Source organism: Peromyscus californicus, unplaced genomic scaffold (genome assembly GCF_007827085.1).
Source record: "Peromyscus californicus insignis strain IS unplaced genomic scaffold, ASM782708v3 Scaffold_21__1_contigs__length_65335640, whole genome shotgun sequence".
In the NCBI taxonomy this organism is placed as follows: domain Eukaryota; kingdom Metazoa; phylum Chordata; class Mammalia; order Rodentia; family Cricetidae; genus Peromyscus; species Peromyscus californicus.
Genome location: NW_026294514.1, coordinates 61,132,062 through 61,158,694, shown reverse-complemented (window position 1 = coordinate 61,158,694; position 26,633 = coordinate 61,132,062). Strand labels below are relative to the sequence as shown.

Here is a 26,633-nt window from a genome sequence, read left to right as displayed (position 1 = left end):
CCTCCTCACCTGACCCATGGTCTAGTCATGAGAACACACCTCCTCACCTGACCTGTGGTCTAGTCATGAGAACACACCTCCTCACCTGACCCGCAATCTAGTCATGAGAACACACCTCCTCACTAGCTGTTGACTAGTCATGAGAACACATCTCCTCACTAGCTGTTGACTAGTCCTAGTGATGAAGAGTTGTTCTTTCCCCACAGCCACACCATCATCCTTTTCTCTCCCTTCCATCTGCCTCGACTGCACCTTTCTATACTGGCTCTACCTCCACCTTTTTGATACTCGATTATAACCCCCACTAATGATTTTCCTTTCCCAAACAGGCCACCATACATCAGCACACACCTCTGGGTACAGACTCGTTTAATGGCAAGTTGATGTGGAGCTTTGATTTCAGCCCAAAGCTCTGGTTGACAGCGCCCCAGGGAGGCAGTTGGATCTCAAAGTTCCAAGGGTCTGGGATCTAACGGTGATGGTTCTGATGAAACTCCCTGTCCTGCCAGGAGTCCTGTTCCTCATGAGGATTACCATGGAGGAGCCTCGCACTCTGCGGTGGCTAGCGGGTCCTGTCACTGGTCTTATTTTCACTGGTACATACTAGACGAAGAGCAGAGATCTTCCTCAGCCAACATTTTTGTTCTACCCAGAAGAGGACTTCGAGACAAGGCCAGTATTTAGTTCCAGGGAATCCTCTAAAAAGCTATTTGGAGTTGAAGGTTGAGGAACTAGAGCTGGAGAAGGAAGGATGTGGAAGCTTTAGTCCTTCATGTAGACATCTGTGCTGGCTTGTCACTCATTAAGAAATTGTGGGTGTTGAACAGCCCTTGAAGTTAGTGAGCAGATTGAGGTCTGTAGTCTCAAATTTCTAATATCCAGAGAAGGGGGAGGGTCATTCTTTTCCAAGCATATGAATTAATCTCTTGCTGTGTGACAAAGTGTAACTACCTTAATGGCCAGTTTCTGTGTGGGCAGGAGTCTGGGTGTGGCTTACCTGGGTCTACTGTTCATGGTCTTAGAGGTTGCAGCTAAGTTGTTGGCAGGGCTACTTTCCTTTCTGGAGTTTAAGGGCCTCTTCCCAGTGCATATGGTTGCTGCCAGAATTCAGTTTCTGTAGTTACAGGACTGGTAACCCCAGTTTCATACCATAGACAACAAGCATCCCAGCTCTTTCCTTTCAATGGTGGCAAAGTGTCTTTTTCTAGTCTGTGAAGAGTCCCATGTGAATAATGTGACCCTAGAGGTCAAGTCCCATCACCTTTGCCAACAATGTCACCAATTCAAAGGTGGGACTTCCTACAAACATTGCATCTAATATAGCCCAGTCAAGATGGGACATCCTGTTCCCTTTGCCTTATTCTATTGGTTCAATAGAGCCTAGGTGCTGCCCACACTGAAGGGAGAATTTCAAAAGCCTGTGAACTCATGGGAGGTCATCTAAGGGAGTATTGCTGTGCTAAGTATTTATCTCATCCATCTGGAAGGAGCTCGAGGAGACATGGAAGAAGCAGCCACTGAGTTGAATGAAGATGTGTTGGGGGAAACAGAGCATCTTGGACCTCTAGAGCCAGAGGATGATGGTAAGGAAGTCAATCACATCACCACATCACTGGTCCCTCTTGGCCACTCAATACCACACCTACACCATCTTTGTATCAGGTACATTCTTCCAAGTCACCAACCTCCTGAACATCATGGACAGTGAATCAGCAAAGACAGACACCACAGGGCCAGGCCTGGACATGCGGAAGACCTTGGCTTCAGTGATAATCACAGAGAAGGCTACCACTGACCCCTGTGTGGTGATGAATGCTCTCATCCGCTGCCTGCAGGTGCCAGAGGTAAAGACACCCTCCCCTCAACACCTCTTCTTAGTCCAGGTACTTCTAGATGCCTGGGAGTCCACCTACCATTCAGCATATCTTTTCAACCACCATGGACACAGTGTTAGGGGCCATGATCCAGAGATGGGTAGCAAAAGAGACACTCATTCCTTGGGGCCATTGGGGTTAGGGATTTCATGTTTGAGAGACATCTGTGTGTCTGGTGTGGCAGGATTGGGAGTCACCTGGCTGGGGACACTGGTCTCAGGATTACCTGGTGTTGCCATCTGCTCAGGTTGTCAGAGGACCATAATCGGTGTGGTGAAACACCAGAAATGTATTTTCTTTCAGTTCTGCATCCTAGAAGGCCATAGCCAAGGTACCCACAGAGCAGGCTTCTGCTGAAGCTCTTCCTGGCTTTCTGACCGCTGTCTGGCCCCATCTTTATGGTTTTTCTTCTATGGACGAGAGGTGGGGCAAGGAGCACCAGTTTCTCCAAATAGACAACAGTCCATCCGGATTAGGGCCCCACCCTTCTGATCTCATTAAATCCCAACTGCCTCCCAAAGGCCCTTCTCCAAAAGCCATTCAACTGTATTACATCAACATATAGATTTTGAGGGAATCCAAGTCAGCCTATAATAGATTTTGTGTTCTACCTCAAAAGGCATGCATACAGGCAACCGGTGAACTAATTCTAGGAGCTGGCTACTACTGTTGGGGGGCGGGGAAGGCTCTATATTATTATTAGTCATCCCCAGATCTCAGAGCATCAGAAAGCACAGGAAAGAAAACATGATTAGTTACTGGCCTTTCATGTTCTTTATGTATAATGTGCCAATTGCACATAATGCATATACATTATACCTTGGTTTTGAAAGGTTTGTGGGCCAGGGACACAGGAAAATGTCTCAAAAGGCTACTTAAGGGGCAATGATAATAATTATAAAGGTTGAGGACTTCATGGCTGAGGTCTACAGCCATGAAGTACTTACTGAGCAGTTACTATGATCTCATTGTTTCTCTGTGTTCAGAGTTCAACACCTAGACTCAGGTAGCTGCATATAAAATCACCCTTACTCCTTATGAGTGGCTCGTCATACCTGATTGAACACGGGCCATCAGGCTGGCAAGAGAGCTCAGCCAGTAAAGTGCTTGCCTTGTAAAAACAGAGGCCTGAGTTTAATCCTCAGAACTCACATTAAAAAAAATCTTGGCATGGTGGTGTGAATTTATAATCTCAGCAATCAGGAGACAGAGACAGGAGGATCTCTGGGTCTGGATGGGGAAGCGAGTCTAGCCTACTGAATAGCTCCAGGCCAGTGAAAGACATTGTTTAAAAAACAACAAACAACAAAAACAAAGTGAACAGCATTTGAAGAACAACACCTAAGGCTGTCCCCCTGGTCTCCATACACATTCACGCACATATGCACACATGCCCTTCCCCTACATGGATACAATAAAAGTCATTCTCAAATGTAATTATCCAAATATGGTCTTGGGCACACAAGCCATCTGTCCAACCCATCTTAAATCAGGTCACCTTATGTGGTGCTAAATGCTGTCTACATAGAAGTTGCAGGAGAGAAAGAAAGATGTTGCCTGTCTTGAGTCCTTGACCAGGGCAAAGGGCAGGGTGAGCCTGCCCCTTTGGCTCTCAAGCCTGACAGTGTTTAGTGTGTGAAAGACATTGTATGTTGACCGTATGACACCTGCCTGGCTGAATATTGACTGAGCCAAGAGAAATAATTTGCAAATCTTAGGGGCAAGGAGTGTGGGATGAGTGGGCAGAATTGGGAAGGACTGGAGATGGAGGGGTGGAGATCTGGGACAAGATGGCTGGAGAAGGGCAGATCCCTTCTCTAGGTGGACTGAAGAAGGGAAGAGAGGCAGGGAGTGGAGGTGGTGGTGCTGGAGGGAAGGCTCCACTCCTCCTGTCACCTGCCATTCTTGTTTCCAGATTTCTACCCAGCGCAAGGTGAACATCTACAACATCCTGCAGGAGATCATCCAACAGGAAGGGGAGATGGAGGAGCGCTGCATACAAAGGCTGGTGGCCATCGCCTCCAAGCAGATGAGAGATATCACAGAGGTAGTGGGGCCTGGATTCTACCATGCCTTCCTTCTGCGGGCCCAGGAATTGGACTTCAGCTAAGCCTGGCCCAGGCTGTCTCATGGGACTGAGACAGACTGAGCCTAAGGGAGCCAGGAGGGTGGTAGTGGTGTCTCTCTTGTCCCCTGCAGATGGAGGGTTCCGAGACAGCTGAGGTGGCCAGTGAGACTCTGGTGGCTCTGTCCCGAAACCACTTCAGCTTGGTCATGTATGAACTGCAGCATCATCTTAAGCCCCTCAACCTCACGGACGAGTTTGTCCTCGTCACCTTGGCCAAGCTGGCCAATGGCAATGGTAAGAATCTGAGATCCCTACCCCGGTCCCTGGCCAGTTCAGGTTGGCCTAGGCACCCCCGCCCCCAGGCCCCCGGCCCTCTGCTCTTCAGTTTGTCTGTTTCTGGCTCCACCCCTCTGTTTCTCTTCCCCTGTGACTCCCATCTGTGCCTAGTTCTCACCACTAAGATTCTGTTTCTGTTTCTCACTCTCCCTTTCTTTGCTCTCTCTCTCTCCCCTCGCTCTCACTCTCTTTTTCTTCTCCTCTCTTTCCCTTTCTCTCTCTCTCTCTCTCTCTCTCTCTCTCTCTCTCTCTCTCTCTCTCTCTCTCTCCACACACACACACACACACACACACACACACACACACACACACACACACACACACACTGTTTTCTGTCTCTCTACCTCCATTTCTCGGTTTATTTTCTCCTTCTTCTGTCCACCTACAGAGACACACTGAGCTCTTGGCCCAGATGTGCCTGTGGTGGATTTTGGGCCCCAGTGATGAGGAAAACACATGTGGTTCCCGTGGGACACATGTGGTTATGGGTCCATAAGCAAGGAAATGAGAAAAGAAACATTTACGAGATGGCAGCTATGAAGAGGGCCGTCAAGCTGGCTGAGACCAGCAGAGGGGCGGGCTTGTAGTAAGATAGCCATACTCTAGCTGAGACTGGAAGATGGGAGAAAGGCATGTGTGTGGAGAACATGATGGAAGAGAACACCCCACTTGCTGAGAACACATGTGCAAAGGATATGGGACAAGAAAGAACTTGGTTTCTCTGGATGATGGAGAAGTACAGAGTAAGGATAAGGGCATTAAGTGAGGGATGCAGGCAGGACCAGAAGCCCCAGGACTCTAGGCTTCATTAAAGGCACAGTAAGCTAGCAAAGGTTGCTAAGCTGTAGGATCTGATGGAATTTGTGTTCCAGGGGAAAAATTCTGGCCACTGTGTAGATGGAAAAGGGTGGGAGGTACCCAGTGGGAGAAGGCAGTGCTTCGGCTGGACATAGTCACTAGGTAGTGGACAGCTGTGAGTGAGCCCTTGATGATGGGACTTGCCACTGCTCTGAATGGAGCAGTGAAGGAAATGGGCACTGGGGTGTAGAGAATCACTCCCAAGACTGGAACTACAAGGAGTGAGTTTGAGTGTTCAAAGGAATGATCTGGTTTTGAGAGAGGTCAACAGAGAGGCCAGGAGGGAATGCAATTTCTGTCTGAAGAGGTCAGAGATCAGGTCTGACTGTGGCCTTTCTGTGGCTTTGGCTTGCAGGTGGGTTTCAAAACCACTGTCACTCAGAGAATAAGAGGGTCCCAGCCTGGAGAAGCCCCAATGTAGCAGCGGCTTAGGAGGCATCCCAAGAACACCCTGGGATGGTATCAGGGTCTGGGAGAAGAGCAGTACAGATGCTCCTCAATTTACAATGGGACTACATTCGGATGGACCCATGAAAGATGAAAATATCCTTAGTTAAGATGCACTGAGCCCATTTGACGTGCCAACATCCTGGCTTAGCCACACGGTGGGCTGAGCGTAGTCTTTCTCTGTAGGGCAGGTTGCTTAGGGCTGTGAAGGAGGGGTGTCTACATCGCTTATAGGAAAAGGTCCAACATGGAAGGTGGAAGCAAGGCCTCTACTGAGGGCAGGTAGCGTTTGCATCACTGTGAAGTCAGGCCACTGTAAGTCAGAGCCACCTGTAGTCCAGAGAAGGCCAAGGTACCACACACGGCCACTTCTTTAGAGGTGACAGTTGGAGGAGGGGGAACATTGCCTGGCATGCTAGGAATGGAAGCCTGGCTGGGAGTTGAGGGGAAAAGGAGCTACTACCCGGATGGTCCAGGGGCACAGGAGAGCCTAGGCCTAGAGATACTAACACTAAAAGACCTGGAAAGTGGGGCCCAGCTAGGGAGGGGAGTGGAGAATGAGTTATTATTAGAAACACACTTTTAATACAGAATCTGGGGAAGTGTGGAAGAGTGCCCGCACCTTGAGGGAAGGGGCCTGGTTTGGAGGGAGGGAAGGGTCTAGATTCCGGGGTCCACCACGGGACTCTCTCCATGTCTATAAGCCCTGTCTGCTGTATTTCTCTGGATCCCCACCACATCTGCCAGCATCCATCCAAGAATAGACAGCGCTGGGTCTTCACAGACATATGCTGGTGAGACAGACATGCTCCCTGGCCAGGACCCTCCCTTTCTTTCTGCATCGGTGTGGCTCCTGCCCCCCTCCTCGGTCCCGCCACTCTTTCCTGCTCCCCCTCTCATGCTTTTCCCCTGCTCTTGTTTTAAATTCACTCTTTTCAGCCATGACTGACCTCAGCCTATTTCCTGTCATCTCAGCCACGGTAAAGGGTTTCCTGGTAGACTGTAGAGTGTGAAGGCGGTAGGTGGCAGGGTCACCCTCTCTGCCTTCTCCCTTCTCACCTTTTCCCTGTGACCTCTCAATGTCCTACAGTGTTTGAGTTCATGCCGTACATGGGTATTACCTTGGCTACCATATTCACGATGTTGAGACTTGCCAACGAAGCCAAGATGCGCCAGGTGATCTGTAGTGGTGCGTGTCCCATTTGGGCCTGTGGGTCAAGCTTTAACAGGGTACGAGCGGAGAAAGGCGGTGAGGGGTGTGAAGAGGGTGTGTTGAATGAGAGGGGTGTGGTTTCCCACCCCAAGGCTTCTCAGTCTCTTACTTAGTTTGGTTCACACCACTTGGTTTCTGTTGCTGTGGTAAATAAACACCATGGCCAAAAGCCACTTGAGGAGGAAAGGGTTTATTTCAGCTTACAACTTGCTGTCCATTGTGAAGGGAAGTCAGGGCAGGAACATGGAGGCAGAAACTAGAGGCCATGGAGGAAGGCTGCTTCTTAGCTTGTTCCCCATGAATTGCTCAGCCTGCTTTGTTATACAACCAAGGACCACCTGCCCCAGGGTGACACTTCCCATAATGGGCTGGGCCCTCCCACATCATGATTATTGGTAATCAATAAAATGCCCCAACACACACACACACACACACACACACACACACACACACACACACACACACACACACCCCTACAGACCAATCTGATGGAGGCATTTTATCATTTGAGGTTCCCTCTTCCCAGATGACTCCAGCTTGTGTTAAGTTGATAAACCCTAACCAGTACAGCCTGTGGTCTGATCCCTTGGAGGCAGGTGGCTGAAGCTTGTAGGTACACTTTAGAAGACCATGATCCTAGCTGTGACTCAGTGTAGCTTGCTCTGTGCTTAGGCATTTCAGAGAAGGATGACTGACGGCATAGGAACAGGCAGGGAGGACGTCCTTGGAGGCTAGTTACATCTGGTCATCTGGCCCGGTGATTTGGGTATTTGACACTAGTTGGGGCCCCAAACCCCTGATGCCTAAGAAAAAGAAGGTGCTGCGTGTTTGCCTCTGCCCTTATTGACATCATGGGGTTGTGGCCCCGCTCTTGACTCTGCAGCCCCAAGAGGAAGGGTGTAGGCATACCTGCATGCTCAGTGCTTACATGGACATACAGAATGGGGGGGGGGCTGTGCAGGGTGAGCAGAGCAAAGAGGAGGGGGCTCAGTAACCCAAAGGTGAGCACGGGAAGAGCGGCTCCAACCCCTACCCCTCTGGTCCCACCTCCTGTCCCGCTGCTGACAGCCATGGAGACGTTCTGTGAGACCGTGCAGTTTTACCTGCGGCACCTGGAGGACAGTCTGTACCCCGTGATGACCGAGGACCAGTTTGCCGTGAAGCTCTTCCCAATGTACCGATACTTTGTGACAGTGTGGCTTCGCCACCAGGACCTCAAGGTGAGACCTGCTGTGCTCGGAGGCCCCTGCATTCCCTGTGTCACATTCCCCACAAGGTGCTGCAGGGCTTCAGGGTTCAGCCTCACTCCTGAAGCACCAGAGACCCTGGCACTCTGTGGTTGCTGGATAGAGTGGACTCTGGAGGCTTGCTCCAAGGGCTAGACCTTGGCCACAGCCCACAGAGAGCTTTCAGATGAGGTCTCGAGATCTGAGGGCACTTGCTCCATTCCAGGTGACCTTTGGATGTCTTGTCTATGAACACCTTGTTCATACCAACTCTCTGAGGCAAGACCACTTTACAAACAAGGAAAATGAGTCACAGAAAGGTTTAGCACCTGCCAAGGTCAATTGACTTAGGAGTGGGACTCACATCTGATAGTCTGGCCCTACCGCATTGACTATGGTGGGGCTTTAGGGTGAGGCCTGGACACTGTATGATGCTGGAGAGTGTTTGAGTGGCTAAGACCCTGGCCTTGCTGTGACTCTGGGGCCAGGACTCTGGGACCTCGCTTTCTATGCAGGTGAAACTGGGGGTCATCAAGTCTCTAAGGCCCATGCTGAGCCTTCTCCTGCCCAACGATGACCTGCGGGAACAGGTGTATGACTATATCCCCCTGCTGCTGGCCGAGTTTCAGGGTGGCCTGGAGGCCCTCTTCATCACACAGGTGAGGGCCAGACTGAAGAAACCCTGATCTTCCAGAGTCCACAGGGTGCCAGCAGGCCCGACGCCTGTGCCCTACATGGCACTGGGGGCCATGATACTATCACAGATAAGCTATCACTCCAGGTTGAAGGATCTCAAATGGTCCAGGAGGCCATGGGGGTGGGTGGGGCATGGCTTTCCTTTAGATTTTTAGGGTTACTGTAACTAAGACCCTTGGGCTGTTTAGACCCTTAAGCAGTTATACCCAAAGAGACTTTATTTCTGGGTAAAAGGGCCTAGCCTAGAGCTCTGGGTGGAATGGGTTCACTAACGTGTGTGAAGTGGAGACTGAAGAGCCCAGGAATATGAAAACAAAATTGTACACTTGTCGCCTATACACATAGTCCTGAGTGTCTGAGGACTGGTGGCCTCTTTGATCCTTTTCCCTGCATTCTCCCAGGCAGGGGAAGGCATTTTAAGTGAACCCACGACTATGTAAACATTTTAAACTAACGCCCAGTAATCAGAAGTCATAAATCCTGGATCCCCCTCCATCTCAGGAGTGCTCGCCTAGTGCTAGCTCAAGTCCCGAGACACTGAGACGCCTGAAATGCCATAAATCTCAGTATGTACCCTCTGTCCTTGTATAACCTTTGGCTATAAAAAGGAGCCTGGAGCCCTTCCTCAGGGCTACAGAGTCAAATTATTCCCTGCAGCCCTAGCTCATCAGATTTTCTTTTCCTGCAGTGTTTTTTAAGAAATGTTGCTTCTGGTTTTTAGACTTCGGTGTTCTGTTCCCTGGTATTTGTGCAATTCTGGGACCCAAGAGAGATTTTGCAGGTGCTGAGTGGAGGCCTGGCCTGGGCTGGGGCACAATGAAATATGGAAACAAATGGGCAGGACACAGGCCTTTACTGTAAAAGCAAGGAGCAGAAACGAACAGGACAGATCAAGGGAGCCACCTGTGAATATCACTGTGGATGAAGAATAGACTTAGAGTCACACACACACACACACACACACACACACACACACACACCAGTGAACAAGAGAGGTGGAAAGATCCTTAAATGCCTTCTCAGTGGCCCAGAGCACACTCAAAGTTTATTGAGCACAGGAGTCATCTAAGGCTGGTGGGAATGTAAGGTCAGAGCCAATCCTTCTGGTAGAAACTGAGCCTCTGCATCCAGTCATTTGGTGTGGGGTTGGGCCTGCCGAGTAGCAAGGAGCCAGAGTGGAACAGTCACCTGCAGCCTTCTGCCCACCCCTTTTGCAGGTCTTGAGGCAGATTCTAGAAGCATCAGTCACCACCAACACTCCCATCCCTCCGATGCTGCTACACCCCATTTTCACAGAGCTGCATGTCCAGGTGAGGACATGAGGGCATCCCCCAAGGCAGTCAGCAGGAAACTTCACAGGGCATGGGTTTCCCCTCCCCACTGTATCCTGCTGGCATGCGGGCATATCTGGCTGGACTGCTCATGTGGCCAGTGCCCTGCAAGCCCCTAACTCTCCCTGCACACTGCTCCCTAGGTGTGCACCAAAGCCCCAGTTCAGCAGCAGTTCAGCAGTCAAAACCTGATGGAGATCGTGCACTGTTTCATAGCCCTGGGTGAGGTCTGCAGGGACCTGGGGAGGCCCAGCCCCTTGCTGAAGGCAGGAATTGAGGCAGAGCCCATCAGCCCTGACTGACTGTTCCTTCTGCCCTGCAGCCCGCTCCTACCCCAAGGAGCTGATGAAGTTCTTCTTCAGTCAGGTGGAGATGAGCAAGGAGGCTATCCGTGTGGGGACACTGGCCCTCATCAGGGCAGTGGTGAGCGCAGATGGTGAGTCAGCTGGAGTGGACAGGCACCATGGGCAGAGTGCAGGGGGAGAGGCAGTGGCACTCCTGTCAGAGACACTGGCTCTCCGTTCTATTTCTGTAGTCACTGTTGAGCGGGCCAAGTCTCTTGATTGCTTTGTATTTCTCAACCTTGAATGTAACCAGCACTGTGGCCCTTCCATGTCTCTGCCCTCTGAGCTTGATTTTCACAGTTAGCCTGAATCCTGCAACTGACCTCCAACTCTCTTGGAGGCTGGTTGTAAGGTTGGCCTCAACCTCACAGGTATAACCCCAAGTCCACAGAATTAGCATTTACCTTCAACACCTTCTGACCTTTGCAGGCACCACATATATACCATGTGCAGACATTCATTCAGGCAAAATGCTCACACACATAAAATAAAAATAAAATAACCAAACAAACCATTATTACACAAATTGTTTGGGGGGGTTGGGGATTTAGCTCAGTGGTAGAGCGCTTGCCTAGCAAGCGCAAGGCCCTGGGTTCGGTCCTCAGCTCTGGAAAAAAAAAAAAAAAAGACAAAACACAAATTGTTTGGGGACTGGATTTGCTTGTTACTAGCCAGGGGCCACAAGAAACCAGCTCCTCACACTTCAGTGTTGGGTTCAAATTGCTAAACAATTCTGGGTGCTTAGTTGGATAGGGACCAAACCTTGGGTTTAACAAGCTTTTTGACAAATGTCTCAAGGCAATAATTACCCAAAGATAGTTTATGGGACTAAGATATTCATTAAATTATTGCACTAAAGTAAAACATTAGAGTAGCCTAGATGGAGACTGTGGCAATGGATCCATGGGTAAAGTGCTTGTCATCCAAGCATGACTACCTGTGTTCAGACCCCCCAACACTGTAGGCAGGCTTTTCTGTCCCACCAGCCATCTACCAAATAGCCACACAGAGACTTAATATTAATTGTAAATGCTCGGCCCATAGCTTGGGCTTGTTACTAACTAGCTCTTACAACTTAAATTAACCCATATTTCTTACCAACATTCTACCATGTAGCAGTACCTTTCTTCAGCATGGCATGCTCATCCTGCTTCTCCCTGCATCTCCTGGTGACTACACCCTTCTTGATCCTAGTGAGCTCTCCCCTGTCTGCAAGTCCCACCTAATCTACTCCTGCCTAGCTATTGGCTGTTTAGCTCTTCATTAAACCAATGAGAGCAACACATTTTTACAGTGTACAAAAAGATTGTTCCACAACACAGCACTCCTGTAAAAAGCTGATTGTAGCAGCTTATGTCTATAACCCACACTGGGGATGGGGGTCAGAAACAAGTGGATCCCTGGAACTCATTGGTCAGCCAGCTTAGATGAACTGAACTGAAAGTTCAGTGAGAGATCCTGCCTCAAAAAAAAAAATAAGATGGAGAGTGATAGAGGTCGACATAGGGTAAGCACCTCTGACCTCCACGTGTGCATGCATGGGTGTGAATGCGGTTCTGGGAAGAGAAGGCTGTGTTGGGGAGAACCATGAGAGTTCTAAGACGGTGACTCTAAGACTGGTCTGTGAGAGGGAATTGAATGTGGTGTGTCAGGGACAAGACACCTGATGTCTTTCTGAGCCATAGTTCCCCAGGCTGGTCTTTCTCTTTCAGACCCAAAAATGAACATCAAGACCATCTACCTGGCCATCCGGGTGGTCAAGAACACTCTTTCCGACACTCGGTCTAAGGTAATAGGAAGGGGACCCTGCCAGGGTAGCTAGGGCTGAGGGTGGAGGCCTCAGATGGAATAGTCCTGAGTGGAGACAAGGCAAAATTGAGCCAGAGAGATCTGCTGGTCTATCGCTGAGACGCTCCTTATCTAGGACCAGGGATTTTCAAAGCAGTATGCTCAGACTCTGCCTTGCAGGGAGGAAAGGTCACTGGACACACAGAGTTTGTGTAGTAGTCTTTACTGCTTGTGAGAAAAGTAACTTGAGGACATTCTTCCCAACACACCCTCAGCTAGCTAAATACCACAGTCCTTGGCTGCAGGGCAGCCACAGCTAGCTTGGAATGCTGCTCGGGCTGGGAAAGCAGCGCCAGGGCAGAGACGCTCTAAGGAGCACAGAGTGGGGCACGTGTGTTGGGAATAAATTTAAACAGAGCTGACTTCAAAATCTGGAAGCCACGTAATTGCTAGTTTTGTAATTTTTATAGGTAAAACCCTACCATAGTGTGTTTTACTGTGTGCCTGAGGGAGATGAGAGGGAAAAATGGGGTTCCCACCCGAGGCTGCCAAGACCAAGCCACTAATGTGAGAATGGGATGAAGATGTCTATGAGGAAAGGGGTGATGGCCAGAATGGAGAGTAGCCAGGTATCCCCTGGAATCTCTTCCAAGCAAGAGCACCCACAGTTCCCGAGTGTCTCGTGTCACAAGATTATTAGATGCAGATCTCTATGGCCCTCCTCAGCTGTCCCCATTCTGTCCCCACAGGTACGGATGGCCATTCTACGAATCATTGGCCAGCTGGTTCTGTCAGGCTTCCAGGAAAAGATCAAAGGCTGGGGTCTGAAATATGTGTCTGTGCAGCTCACCTTATCTACCTACAAGCTGGTGAGTGGCCCTGACACTCACTCCATGGGACAGCTGCACTTTAGAAATGGATTATCAAGTGCTGAGCAAAGAACACCTTGCTGAGTACCTGTTTGGACCTGTGTGGGTTCATAGTTACCCTGCAAGTAACTATGCAGTCTCCCAGGCACGAGGCCCAGGCACAGCCCTTAACATCCTAGGACCCAGTGTCCGGGCAGGGAGCAAAGTAGACTACCCCTGAGACCATGGCCAGCCCCCACCTGCAGAAATGTCTTGGTTCTGTCTTCTAGACAAACCGCCGAGAATGCTTTTATCAGAGGGACTTGGAAGAGAAGATGGTCCACAAAGTAACCATGGATACTGTGAAGATCATAACTTCTTCTATCAGTGGCATGACCAATGTGAGTTCACCTCCCACCCAGTGGGCTACCATAGCCATGATGATGGCTCCTGGCCACATTTTGAAGGCTGGTAGAGGAACCTAGTTCTTCTCCATCTCTGAACTCCCAGTGGCTAGAGCGGTGGCTGGTGCACAGTAGGTCTCAGTCTGTAGCATTTGCCTTTTTGCCAGAAGTATGCCCATTATTTTAAAGTTCCTTTGGGAGACATTCTACAGTTCAGTAAGTTCAGGCTAGATATGACCTCAGGGGCCCCAGGTTACAGAAGAAATAAGTGTACCAGATGAGACACAGCAACAAGGCAGGGGGAAAATATCATGACAGCATCAAGAAAGGAATGAATGATTGTCCACGAAGTAAAGCCATAGGCGGGATGCTTCCTATCTAGTGGCAACCGGAGATATGAGCTAGAGGGTGCAGGCTGGAGTGTGCAAGCTGCAGGGTGCAGGCTGCAGGGTGCAAGCTGGAGGGTGCAGACTGCAGGGTGCAAGCTGGAGTGTGCAAGCTGCAGGATGCAGGCTGCAGGGTGCAAGCTGGAGGGTACAGGCTGGAGGGTGCAAGTTGGAGGGTGCAGGCTGGAGTTGTAGCAGTGGAGAGAGCTTTCATTTTGTGGCAAAATTTCTTTTTCTGAAGTGTTCTGCTCTTCAGGCCTTTCAACTGCCTGCATTCAAGGACAATCTTCTTTATGGATTGGACTTTGATCACAGCTATGCAACGTGTGCAGAGTCAGCCTGGACTAGTATTTGGTTTACCAAGTGGCTACACTTGCCCCCACAAGTTGATCAGTAAACCCAAGTATCACAACTGGCAAGCGCCGGTGGATTACCTGACTAGCTAGCAATTCAGAGAATCTGGGACCTAGAGGAAGGACCTAGTCAAAGGATGTACTGGATGTAGACTGGATACAAGGCTACCAAGGCCGGGTGGATGCCATCTGGATGCCTTTGAAAAAGTCCACAGTGGGCAGGAAAGTCATTTGAGGGCTGAGCCTGTGAGTATTTTAGATAGATTATAGATAGGGCCCATACCTACCACACTACCAGGAGGGAGTCTACAGGGTTTTAGCCTGGGTGGAGCCTGGCTAATACTGGGAGGGGGGCATAGGATACCTCTAACTAATCCTGGGTCCCTCTCTCCCCATCCCTGCCCCAGGAGTTCTGGGTGAGGCTCCTCTGCTACATCATGGAAACGGACTACACAGAGGCATTGACCCCCATCTGTATCAGTCTCACGAACCTGGCAGAGAACCAGATTCATGGCAAAGACACAGAGGCTGGAATGGCTGGAAAGAGCAAGCATGGTGGGTGGCACCCCTAGGTCAACTAGTCGGAAGGGGCAGGTGGACTGGCTCTTTGTGACCCTTCTCACAGTGTCTTTATCAACCGAATTTTCCCTTCTCAGGAAAGGTCCAGAATCCTCCCTGCCATGTCTAGAGAGGGGTTAAAAGCCTGCAGACACCCTCTTGGTAGCCCATTCATCACATCCCCACCTTTCCAGATCTCACCCTGGGCAGGGACAAAGAGGGAGCTGCTCCTGAACCGACCTCTAGTTGTGGCCTTTATGGGCCTTTGCCCTGCCCAGCTTCTCTGAGTCATCTCGAGGAACTGTAGGATCCCAATCAACTCTTCCATCAACTGACCCTACTGTGGTCCACTGTCAACACAAGCTCTCAAGTGACCAGGCCCAGCTACATCATGTCACTGCTCTCCCACCTCCCTACCACTTCTGGTCCAGGGGCTGCTCTCACAGCCTGGGGCTTCACAGGGTCAGGCATGACTAGGGACTTTAGGGGGATCTTTCCCATCCCAGAATGACAAAGAGCAGGGCCTGCTGTCTGAGTGACCCACGTGGCTGCGACCTTTCAACCTGGACTCTCCCAGGTCTCTACACCCACAGCAGCCCAGCCCTTGCCGCTCCTTTGTCTGCCCATCTGAGTGCTGTTGCTTTGTTTTCCAGGGTTCAGCTGGTTGGGGGACAGGCTGGGGGTCAAGTTATTGCTAGCAGGAGAGAGGTCGAGGTGTACAGCAGGAGACACAATATTGCCCTGGCATGCCCATTCAAAAGTAAACCTCACATCCTGAAACACATCATCTAGACCAGGCCCATGAGCCAACATTTCTCTTCTTTCTGGAAGGAGACAATGATGTTCTTCATAAGAAAACCCCCAGGGCAGACCCAGTCTTTACCTGGGGTGAGAGTAATAGTAATAATTCTGGGAGATCACCTTCAAAGGTGTCTCCCTTGGGGGATATAGGGTACGTCTTGACATGGGTGAGGCATCACATCCTCATTTGGGGTTCCTCTTGCTTCCTCAGTGGACCTGCCTGCACCCCAGAAGCTTCTGGCCCGTCTCCTGGTGAGTGGCTGACATGCTCCAGCCTGGGGCATCCATGCACAGTGACACCTCTTCCTTGAGCTTCTCAGTGCTCCAGAGGGAGGAGGGAGCAGGGATGCAAAAAGGACGCTGGATATTGGGCATAACAGTGTCCCAAGGTCATGCTGTCCTTCTTGAGATGGTACACCAGAGACAGTGTGCTCAGCTGTCAGGGGACCTGGCCAGGATCTGCTCTCAGATTCCTATGTCATGAACACCACCCACAGCCTATCTGCCCCAAGGAAGGCTCAGTCCTGTGGGCACTAATCAATGCTCCATTAAGTTTCAAGGTCAAGGAGGAACCCAGGTCTGGCCTCTCATGCCCTTCCTTCCCACAGTGTCCTCTACAGGGCCTTTCTACGCTGGAAATCCTGGGGCCCTGCTTAGTTTCCTCTTTACAAGGGAGACAGTAACTCCCAAATAGGGAGTAGATGCCTGACACACCCCACCCGCTCCACTGACTTCCTGGACCCCTCCAGGTGCTGATGTCATCACCCTACAAAGGAGAAGGTCGTGGGATTGCCATGCTCAACCTCCTGAGGACCCTGAGCCAGAGCATTGCTCCCTCCATGGCTGACATGTGGGAACAGGAGATCCCACTGCTGGTCCAGTACCTGGAAGGTGAGGTGGCCACTCTGTGTGTGGGCAGGGGCTCTCACTAGTCATGTGACTTGAATAACAGGAACCCAGGGTCTGGTAGACCTGAACAGACCTCCTTTGGTGTTAAGAACTGGATGCCTGCCTTGGGTAGGTGGGAAGGGAAATACTGAATGTGATGAGCTCATTCATGGAAGGCCTCAGATACTGGGGCCAGGAGGCTTAACCACGGGGAGCAGAAGAAGAGGGCAGCCTGTGAGACCACGCCTATTCTCCTGCAGAACACACTGAGTTCACCTGGAACCAGAAGGCCTGGGAGGATAAGTTAATTCAGGTAAAGGGGTGAACTGTCGTCTGAGGCCAGAGGAACGGAGAAGTGAAGGGACACGTGGGAGGGCATTGTGACATGTCAACATGAGGTTGACATGTGGACAAGTCTAGGGTCCTGTAAAGAACATGTTTCCCCTATCAGAGCAGACTTAGCAAGATGGCTCCATGTCTGTGTGTATCAGAAAAGGAGAACTGAGCAAGCCAAGTGCCTGGGAAAGCAGCAGGGAAAACCTGCTTTTCCAGGACAGCCCTGACCTGTGGCCCCTAAAGCCACAGCCATGCTCCAGACCTGTCTAAATGTCCCTGAGATTTAGAGAAAGTGGCCCAGAAAGAGCAAGGCCATATTCAGGGTCTCCCAGGACCCCACTGAGAGCAAGGCTGGGGTCGCTTGCCTCTGCCCACCAGTCTTCTATTTCCTAGTTTCTGAGAAACTCCCTCAAGAAGACCCGTGGCACCAGCTGGAGCCTGCGCCTCAGCAAAGAGCTGAACAACCAGATTGAGACCTTTGACAGCCCGTCTGTGGAAAAGGTTTGTCCTCACAGGGACCTCGTAGTTCAGGCGGGGAGTAGCCTCCAGGAATGGGAGAGGTTTGTGATGTTTACATCAGATCAGGTGGCCCCATGACTACCAGATGGAGAGGAAATGATCTAGTCCAGTGTTGTTTGTTTTAGGTTCTTTAAAAATCTCTTTTGTTTGTCTCCCACATTCCATAGTTCATGGTCACATGTGCATTTTTTTTTTTTGTAAAATATTTTTTTCTTGTTCTTTCCTTGTAAAACCATAAAAAAATAGTTGAAAGAGATCAGAGAGGATCTTGGTAGTTAGAAAGCATCCCATGTTCATGGATCGAGTTGAGATGGTGGCCCCTTCAATGTCTCTCCAGACTCAACATCACTTCCACCAAGACCCGAAACTGCCATCCCCTCATAGTGACACAAGGAAGCAAGGATATTCCACCTCTTGCTGGTGTTATCTCATGTCAGGAAGTAGCTGGATTTGTGGATGGGAACATATTTGATTGAACTTGTATAGGAAAGGATTTGGCCTCCACTATATGCCTGCCCTTACATAATCTGACTTCCCAAAACAAACTGAATATTTATTTTAAAGGATGTAAGAAATGCATATAAATACCTCTTTCTTTAAAAAAAAAAAATCAGGAGCATGTATCAAGTGCTCCCAAATAGCGCACGCACACACACACACACACACACACACACACACACACACACACACACACACGTCCCCTGCAGGAGTCTGGGAGTAGAAAGGCCTGAGGTCTTTCCTCCCTGCCACCTCTCCAGGGCTTTCTGTACAGGGCCTTGGGCTTCACCTTAGGCATGGGCCTGGAGGCTGACAGGGTGGAGGTGCTCTTGCTGGAGCTGCTGTACAAGACAGACTATAGCAACGAATTTGACCGGGAGGTGAGGAGACTCTCCGCCCCTCTTATCTGCAATCTTCTGTGATCTGGGGGGCATTTGGGTTTATGCGCCTGCGTGTGTGTGCTTACATAAATATCTCTGTGCCCCCTGCACTCACCCAGCTGGCCTTCCCTGCAGGGTGTCATCCTGTGCTTTGGCCTGTGTGCCCGGGGCCAGGTAAAGACGGTGCTGAATGTGCTTCATGACTTTGAGGAGAGGATCCAGGAATCAGAGCAGTCCTGGCAGATCGGTGCCTGGAGGGTAAGGCTCCTCACTTTAAGGCTTGGTCTCAGGCCTCGAGGGCAGTCCTCCCGGGGAAGAAGCAAAGATCTTGTGGGGCACAACTGGAGTAGGCTGCTTGAGTCGTTCGTGGCTGGGGCCACACCTGGGGGAGGTGGAGCAACTGAGATGGTCATGCAGCTTCCCCAAGACACCTGCAGAGCATCCCCAACGGACAGTTCTGGTGTGGGGTCCAGCCTGCCGCTTGACTGGCAGTCCTTCAGCTCAAGGCAGCCAAAGACACAAGGCTGAGCCCAACAACTGCCAACTAGGGAGTTAAATTGCCCATCCCCCTGCTGTCCCTTCTTTATGGCAAGTTGAACTTCAGAAGGAACACTTAACACAAGAACTTAATGAACTCGTCATTGTCACAATGGTGATTTTAACTGCTCTTAATAGTATTTATCTTTTTAAAAATATATTTTATTTTATTTTTATGTGCATTTGTGTTTTTGCTACGGGTGTCAGGGTCCCCTGAAACTGGAGTTTCAGACAGGTGTGAGCGGCCATGTGGGTGCTGGGAATTGAACTCAGGTCCTCTGGGAGAAGAGTCAGCACTCTTAACCCTTACTAATGCTTAGCCAGCCCCCTCAGGATGGGATGGCTCCTGCTCAGCTGCCTAAGTGCAGCTAGTCTCTGCTTAGGGACATCCATGCCAGCTTCCTCTCACAGCCAATGGGTGGTCCTGGCATGTGTCCCAGGACTAAAGCTCCCCAGGGTGGGTAGATCCTGCTCAGCCTGGTTCAGTCCTTCTTACCCAGTGCCTGGTGTGAAATTTGTGCCCAATAAACCGCTAATGTATAAGTGCTGGAGGAAGTCAATGAGTGCTTTAGCCCCTGTATTGACTTAACAGCTTCTTCAATCGGAGACCGTGCCCTACACAGCCAGTGCAGCGCCTGCTCCCTCCTAGTGTCGAGCTGAGCACTCCCTGCCCCCTGGTGGTCCTTCTCTTTTTATTTTTCCCCCTTTTTCATGTGTGTGTAGTATGAATATGGACATATGCATGTTTGCACATGTAGAGGTGTTTTGCCCAGAGTTCCCCAGAGACCACCAAGAGACTGATCTGAATGCAAAAGCAAAGAGTCTCTTTCTCTGCAAGTTTAAACCTGGGTCTGTCCATCCATCTGACACAGCAGCTGAGCAGGGGAGACCCTGAGTAGCAATCAAGCAGGGTTTTTATAATGGTTAGGGTAGGGGATCTGGGGGAATTCCAGTTCCATATAGATACAGGCTCAGGATTGGTGTGACTTCAGGTTAGAGATGTTTGGTTTGAACTGACTGGAGAGTTGCAGCTGCAAGGAAATGGCCATATCCTCTAGCAGTTTATGTCATTGAGACCCATTTTCTCTGACAGTTAGACATCCCATTTCTTATCTGTGGGAAATTTGCTCCCTCTGACAGCTATGGTATATCATGTTCTTTAGGTTATGACAGGAAATATCTGGAACTCGTTTTTTATGTGGCTCTTGGTTGTCTGGGTCTAGGGGCAGCACATCCTCTGGTGGGTTTCCCAGGGCCTGCTTCCCCCAGTTTGACCCTTCTCTAAGATGGCTGCAACTCTGTCATCCTCTCAGAGGCATATGTGTGGGGGTGTGCATATGAAGGTACACATGTGTGTGCATGCATGTGGAGACCCTGTCTCGATCCTCATCCACTTTTCTGTTTATTCATGGAAACGGATCTCTCAGTCAAAGCCATAGCTGGCTGATATGGCTAACCTTACCAGCCAGCTTGCTCTGGGGGAATCCCCTGTTCCTGCCTGAGGCTAGAATTACAATGGGGCTATCACACCGACCCAGAATTTGTGTGCATTCTGGGATTCTAAACCCCAGTCTTCACACTTAGGTGACCAGCGTTATAGGCCCTGAGCCACCTCCCCAGGCCCTTATTCTCTTCCACTCTTCTGCAGAAGGACCACCCCTGGAGGCGAGAGACTGTGAAGAGTGCCCTTATGGTGATGTACAGCTGTGTCTCCTCCTACTGCCATCCCCAAATGCTCCTCACCCACGTGGACAGCCCCATCACTGCTAAGATCATCCACCACTACTCCAGCAGCTGCCAGGTAGCCCACATACACATCTGGGCTCCTTCTTAAGCTACTGTGGTGGAGAGTCAGCCTGCGCTGCGCACAGGACACTACTCTCGGGAGACATCTGGGGGTCCTACTTGGTCATCCTCTGGGGAATACCTGAGTGCTGCAGGTGACCATGGCTCCCCAGAAGTACAAAGTGAGCCCCAATTCTTCCCATGCGCTCCTACTGTCTCACCCTCACCTCTGGCCTGCTCATGCCCATGTAGGAGAAAAGTGGGCTGTCTTCAAAAAGACACAAAAACATGGGGTAATTTCTTGGAATGGTAATGTAGGTGAAAGAGGAGGAATTTATTTTTCAAAGTTGTGATAAAATACATGGAGTGGGAGGCGGGGAGATGACTCAGTCATTGAAAGTGTTTGCCACACAAGCATGACGGCCCGAGTTCAAATCCCCGGCACCCATGTGAAAACCAATCATGGCAGTAAAGATCTGTAATCTTAGTGCTGAGGGCATGGAGCTAGGCCCATCCATCCTGTCTGACTGGATTGAGACCCTGTCTCAAAAAATAAAATAGAGAGTGATTGAGGAAGATACTCAACACTGACCTCTAGCTTCCACACGCACAAACACATACACACACATACATACACAGACGCATGCACAAACACACACACATGTACCACGTCTTCACATGCACACGGACACGAACCATGAAAAGATACACAGAACATACAAATAACCACTGTGGCCATTTTCATTACCCAGTTCACTGTGGTTGAAGAACGGACAGGTGAGGGGGCTGTCACTCAGAGAAACCCTTCTTCAGAGAAGGGGAAGGATTCAGGAGATAGGGGGGTAGCTCAGGGCTCTTGTGAGTCCTCCATAAACAGATTCTCCCTCACATCCTTTCTCTGGGCATAGGACATCAGCCTCAAAATGGCCTTCATGAAGAGTGTTGTGCAGGTCACCAATGCCATCAAAAGCATCAAGGACCTGGAGGACTTCCATTTTACCCACAAGTCTGCTCTTACTAGGCTCATTACTGTGAGTGGGACAGGGCTCCCCACTGGGTGGCCTGGGATCTAGCTCTGATTGTGCCCTGGTTTGGGGGGATGTCTGTGAAATATCTCTCGGGATGTAGAGCCTTCCTGCCCAACTCTTGATTTGATCTGCAAGACTGTAGCCTCTGAGAACAACTGGTATATCATAGAGGGTTTCACAGTCACAAAAGAGTGTGAGAACCAGGGCAGGAACCTCACCTGACTTGTGCCCAATGGTGCCCAGAAGAGGCCAGCTCAGGGACCAGCAGACAGAGGCCCAGTCGGGAGGGGTGGGAGTGAGGTCACGACCTCAGTGCTTTTCCACTGGAAGAGACTCAGCAGACAGAGGCCATTTAGAACCAGAACTTAGAATGTTGTTTGCACAGAACTTCAGTGAAATTTTAGAAAGGGTCAACTATCTACAGGATGATGGAACCCACAGTCAACCCACCACTGACCTGCAAACATTCCCACTCTCTCATAGCTGACAAAAGATGGTGTCTTAGAAGACCACCCATACTGCACCAGTCTTTGGGAAAGGGAGATACAAGAGGAACAGAGAAATGGGTGTTCACTGGCTCCCAGTCACTTTACAAAAGCCTGGCACATTCTGTTAAAAAAGCATCAAGTCTTGTATAGGACGAGGGAACTTAGGCCTGGGAGAGTGCGTTGTGTGACCAAGGACACATCAAGTCATTGGTGGCCCTGGTGGAGAAGCCTAGGCTTCCATGTGCCCTTCTCCCTCCCCTGGGCTTTGCTGTCAAATGAGCCTTAAAGAATGTGGGCATGTGGAGTCTAGAGCTCTTTATAAAGGTCCAGGCCCTCCTTATCCTGGCACCAGATCATGTCACTGCCCTTTGTGCCCTTACTCAACTTCTGGGTGACCAACCAGAACTGTTCACAACTGTTCACAACCCTTCTTGTGCTGGACAGGCGATCATCAAGGCAGAACCACCTGACCTCTTGGCTTCTCCAGTGAGGTCAATGGCCATGGATGCTTTCTCACAATTGAGGTGAGCGGGGTGTGGGGCTTGCCAGAGCTCCTACTGCCTCCTGATGATGGGACAAAATCTGTGGCTGCCCCTCAGTGCTACTTCAAGCCTTCTACCTTCTCTTTCCCCCTCAATGGCAGTGATGTTAGGCAGTAACTGCCTGATACAATGGTCTAGCCTAGTAGTAGGGTCCATCCCTCTCCAGACTCCTCAGAAGTCTTTCAAGTTGGGTGTGTCTCCTGGGATAAGGAGGTGACTGGCAGGTACGTGCTATTCTTAGCAGAGCTACTGAGGGCAGATTTTGAAGATGTTCCACTCCCCCCAGGGGAGCACTGATTGTTATACTCTAGGCAAGGCCTGGAAGGACTCGGAGAAAAGATAAATGCTACAGAGAGAATTATGGGTAAGAGCTGATAGAAGAAGGTGCTTGTAGGTGACGACCACCCTCTCTAATTCTGAAGAAGGGTCTGCCGTGAAAATGTAATTGGGCTTCTACACAGTAGGGACTTATCGAAAAGGCTGCCATTTGACTTTTGACTTGAGCTTAAGCAGGATGGCTAGATTTGCATGGGAGTTTGACTCCCACAGAGTGAGGGGTGAGCAGGCAGGAGGAGCTTTTTAAGGCAGGATGTCTCAGCTCAAGGGCACAATGGAAGCCCCCAGGGAGCTGTTAATAGAACTGATACACTGATCTTGTCCCAGCCCTAGAGTGTAACGAGCCCTAGAGCCTGGACATGGTCCTTGGGAGTTCTTAAAAAGATGTCAAGATGATTCCAATGAGCAGTCAGGATTGTGAACTGGAACTTGTGGCAGGGCTAGAAAGAGAATGAGCCAGCAATGAACTGGCTACCACCCTGGAGGGTTTACTCAGGCTGGAATGCACCCACAGGCTTTGATTCAGTAGGTTCTCTCCATGTGGAGTCCTAGCTTACACTGATGATCAACTCCAAGTTTTCGCTGCTGCTGCTGCTGCTGCTGCTGCTGCTGTTACTGCTGCTGCTCCAGTCATGATACTGAAATCAGGACCAGGACCAGGCTGGAAGGGCCAATGCTGTGGTTGTGATGTGGGAGGAAGGAGATTCTTAGGCTCAGAGTAGGCCACAGGAAATGAAAGAGTGAGCCTTGGGCCCTCAGATTCTGCTTCCATCACAGATACAGTACTGAATGCTGGTGGTCAGGCAGAAGAGGGTTCCTCGTCAGGGAAGCATGCCCGAGTGCCCAGCCAAGGTGCTGTGTCCTTCCCTCACTCTGTGACACTCTCTCCCTTGCCCAGAGAAGGCAGTGGACTTAGCTCCTAGTGAACACTCCCGCTGCCAACACTTCTTTCCTCAGCACACTGAAGCCTTTCTACTCTTCAGAGGAAAGCATTGAGCTGATGGACATCAGCATACACACTGTTATTTCTCTCCAACCCCCAGGGGAAGACAACCAGTCTGTTAAGGTAGGTTCCTCAAGGAGACCTCCTCATTTTTCTGGGTCAGAATCTGGAAGTTTACATTGGCGTAGGCAGGCTCCACTCTCCCAAACCACCTGCAACACAGCAATTTGGAGCAGCTCTATTAGTAAGCATGAGCTAATGCTAGCTGCTGTAAGAGGTAAACCCTGAAACCTCAGTGTTTTTTTAAGTTTATTTCTCATCTACACCAAGACCAGTGATGAGTGGGGTGTGGATGCATGAGGGTGCATCCTGCCAAGACCAGTGATGAGTGGGGTGTGGATGCATGAGGGTGCATCCTGCCAAGACCAGTGATGAGTGGGGTGTGGATGCATGAGGGTGCATCCTGCCAAGACCAGTGATGAGTGGGGTGTGGATGCATGAGGGTGCATCCTGCCAAGACCAGTGATGAGTGGGGTGTGGATGCATGAGGGTGCATCCTGCCAAGACCAGTGATGAGTGGGGTGTGCATGCATGAGGGTGCATCCTGCAGCTATCAGGGACCAAGTCTGATAGAGGCCTCAGTGTCTTCAGCAAATGATTTCAAAGGTCTCTGGATACCAGGGATGAGAGCACATGCAGAAGATTCAGGTGCCACTTTGTCTTCTTCCCATGAGCAACAATGCATTCCCATAGTCCTACTTAATGCATCTCATCTCCCAATCCAGGCACAGAGACACCTGCAGAGAACTGCTAAGTGGCTATATGTGCCTTTCATGGTTGCACAATGCTCTCTCTCTCTCTCTCTCTCTCTCTCTCTCTCTCTCTCTCTCTCTCCTTTTCTTTCTCTCAGACCCTGTTTGCAAATGCCCTGAGTTCCCTGAAGCAGCTGATGGAAGGCCTCATGCAGAGGCAGTTGGACCCTAGGGGGCTGCAGGAGAATGTGCACGTGAGTTACCTTGCAGAGGGGTGCAGAGCCTGAGGCGGCCACCACCCTTCCTGGAGAGTGACCTGAGAGCCAGGCTGTGGGGAGTGGCTGGTGGTTGTCTGCTTTCATTGCTTTGGGCTTGTGGCAGGGCAGGACATCATGCCAGAAGGGCGAGACAGAAGTCTGTCCATCTCATGGCTGAAAAGTGACAGAAAGGGAGGACAGGGCCCCAATATCCCCTGCAAGGGAACATCCCAGTTGACCTCACTTCCTTCACTAAGCCCCATTTCCTAAAGATGCCATCACTCCCTGCAGTACCAGGAGTGGCCAGGCTTTCAACACACAGCCATGTGTGTGTGTGTGTGGGGGGGGGGGCGGCAGCATTTCATATATAACCCTAACAGCAATGTTCACTGCATTGAAAAACAAACAAACAACAAACAGAAAACCTTTGACATGAGACTGTATCGTCAGCAACACCTGAGCTGAGGGTTGGTCTATGTTTGGGGTACCTGTTTAGAGCCAAGCACAACTTTCAAATGCTATTCTTGTGAGGACACTGGCGACCCCCTACTCTGGCCACAGCCTCAACTCCCTTCATGGTGGAGTCTGAGAAGAAGGTGTCTAGAACCATGGAAGTCAAATTCTGAGTGGGAGGAACCATGAGGTGAAAGCTGGCCAGGGTGGAGCTGGCTGGCCCTGGGATGTTAACACTGCTTCTATGTACTGGGCTCTATACACAGCTCCTGGAGAAGTGGATCTTGTCAGAGAAAGAATGGGAACGGGAGAGAGCCATGACCCTCCATCTCCATCTCATGCAGATCTACGTTCAAAGTATTGGTGTCTGTGTGAGTCCTGGTACACCTGTCCCATTGCCTGCCACTCTGAAGCATCCACAGAAAAGTTTCTCATTCTCTTCAGAGGAGGGAACACCTCTCAGATCAAGCTCTGTCTCAGGACTCTCTTGGGAAGAGACCTGGGCTTTGGGATGGGTGAAGTAGGAGAGGATGAGATCATAGCTTGGCATGGATCCAGGTTTTGTGGTACCCAAGGCTCATGCAGTTGTAGTTGGATGTTTTTGGTTTTTTTTTTTTACTCTTTTTACTCTTTGGGGGCCTGCCACCCAGCTGCCAAATAAATACAGAGACTTATTCTTACTTAGGAATACCCGGTCTTAGCTTGGCTTGTTTTTAGCCAACTTTTAGCTTAAATTATCCTATCTACCTTTTGCCTCTGGACTTTAACCTTTCTCTATTTCTATATATCTTTTCTTTCTTTCTCATTCCATGGCTGGCTGTGTGGCTGTGTGGCTGTGTGGCTGTGTGGCTGTGTGCTGGTCTCTGGCATCCTCTCTCCTTCTCCTTTATTTGCTCCCCTCTTCTCTTCTCTCTGCCTGCCAGCCCCACCTATACCTCTCCTGCCTGTTGGATCTTTATTAGACCAATCAGGGGTTTGAACAAATATTGCCAACACCGGAAGTCTAAGACAAGGTGGTATTTTATTGATTAATGGGCACCCACAGAGTAAGGTCTCTCTTCTACTTGTGTTGGCTCTGAGCTGGGGAGGGAGGCTTGGCCAAATAAAAGATCTGAGGCCTACACTACAGGATGTTCAATGTCTTGGGGTACACAATACGTCACCTAGATTCTACCATCAAGAATTCTTGAAAAGAGGAGGTGGCATTGTTGACTCAACTTGACAGACAGGGAACATAAGGGACTGCTGAAGCCCCTGCCGAGGTTACTCATTTAGTGAATGGATTTCATGTTGGAACCTGGAGTTCAGTTATAGGAATATGGCAGGTGTCTGGAAGTCCAGAGCAGTGCAGGACAGAGCT

At 50.2% G+C, this 26,633-nt stretch overlaps 1 protein-coding gene across 1 annotated transcript in view; it reads left to right on the top strand.

The window, feature by feature from the left end:
- The first annotated feature begins 1,501 nt into the window (after positions 1-1,501).
- The window catches only part of Mroh2a (maestro heat like repeat family member 2A), a 38,203-nt gene continuing 13,071 nt past the window's right edge, over positions 1,502-26,633 (top strand). Inside the window, exons 1-26 of the mRNA XM_052749303.1 lie at positions 1,502-1,583; positions 1,663-1,844; positions 3,790-3,921; positions 4,074-4,236; positions 6,674-6,772; positions 7,865-8,016; positions 8,538-8,681; positions 9,936-10,028; positions 10,193-10,271; positions 10,372-10,485; positions 12,106-12,182; positions 12,931-13,050; positions 13,320-13,430; positions 14,580-14,727; positions 15,743-15,783; positions 16,281-16,422; positions 16,680-16,732; positions 17,149-17,256; positions 18,033-18,152; positions 18,288-18,410; positions 20,338-20,490; positions 21,383-21,505; positions 22,435-22,514; positions 23,826-23,934; positions 24,722-24,817; positions 25,540-25,644. Of these exons, the coding sequence (XP_052605263.1) occupies positions 1,502-1,583; positions 1,663-1,844; positions 3,790-3,921; positions 4,074-4,236; positions 6,674-6,772; positions 7,865-8,016; positions 8,538-8,681; positions 9,936-10,028; positions 10,193-10,271; positions 10,372-10,485; positions 12,106-12,182; positions 12,931-13,050; positions 13,320-13,430; positions 14,580-14,727; positions 15,743-15,783; positions 16,281-16,422; positions 16,680-16,732; positions 17,149-17,256; positions 18,033-18,152; positions 18,288-18,410; positions 20,338-20,490; positions 21,383-21,505; positions 22,435-22,514; positions 23,826-23,934; positions 24,722-24,817; positions 25,540-25,644 (2,949 nt within the window). The remainder of the gene's footprint in view (positions 1,584-1,662; positions 1,845-3,789; positions 3,922-4,073; positions 4,237-6,673; positions 6,773-7,864; positions 8,017-8,537; positions 8,682-9,935; positions 10,029-10,192; positions 10,272-10,371; positions 10,486-12,105; positions 12,183-12,930; positions 13,051-13,319; positions 13,431-14,579; positions 14,728-15,742; positions 15,784-16,280; positions 16,423-16,679; positions 16,733-17,148; positions 17,257-18,032; positions 18,153-18,287; positions 18,411-20,337; positions 20,491-21,382; positions 21,506-22,434; positions 22,515-23,825; positions 23,935-24,721; positions 24,818-25,539; positions 25,645-26,633) is intronic.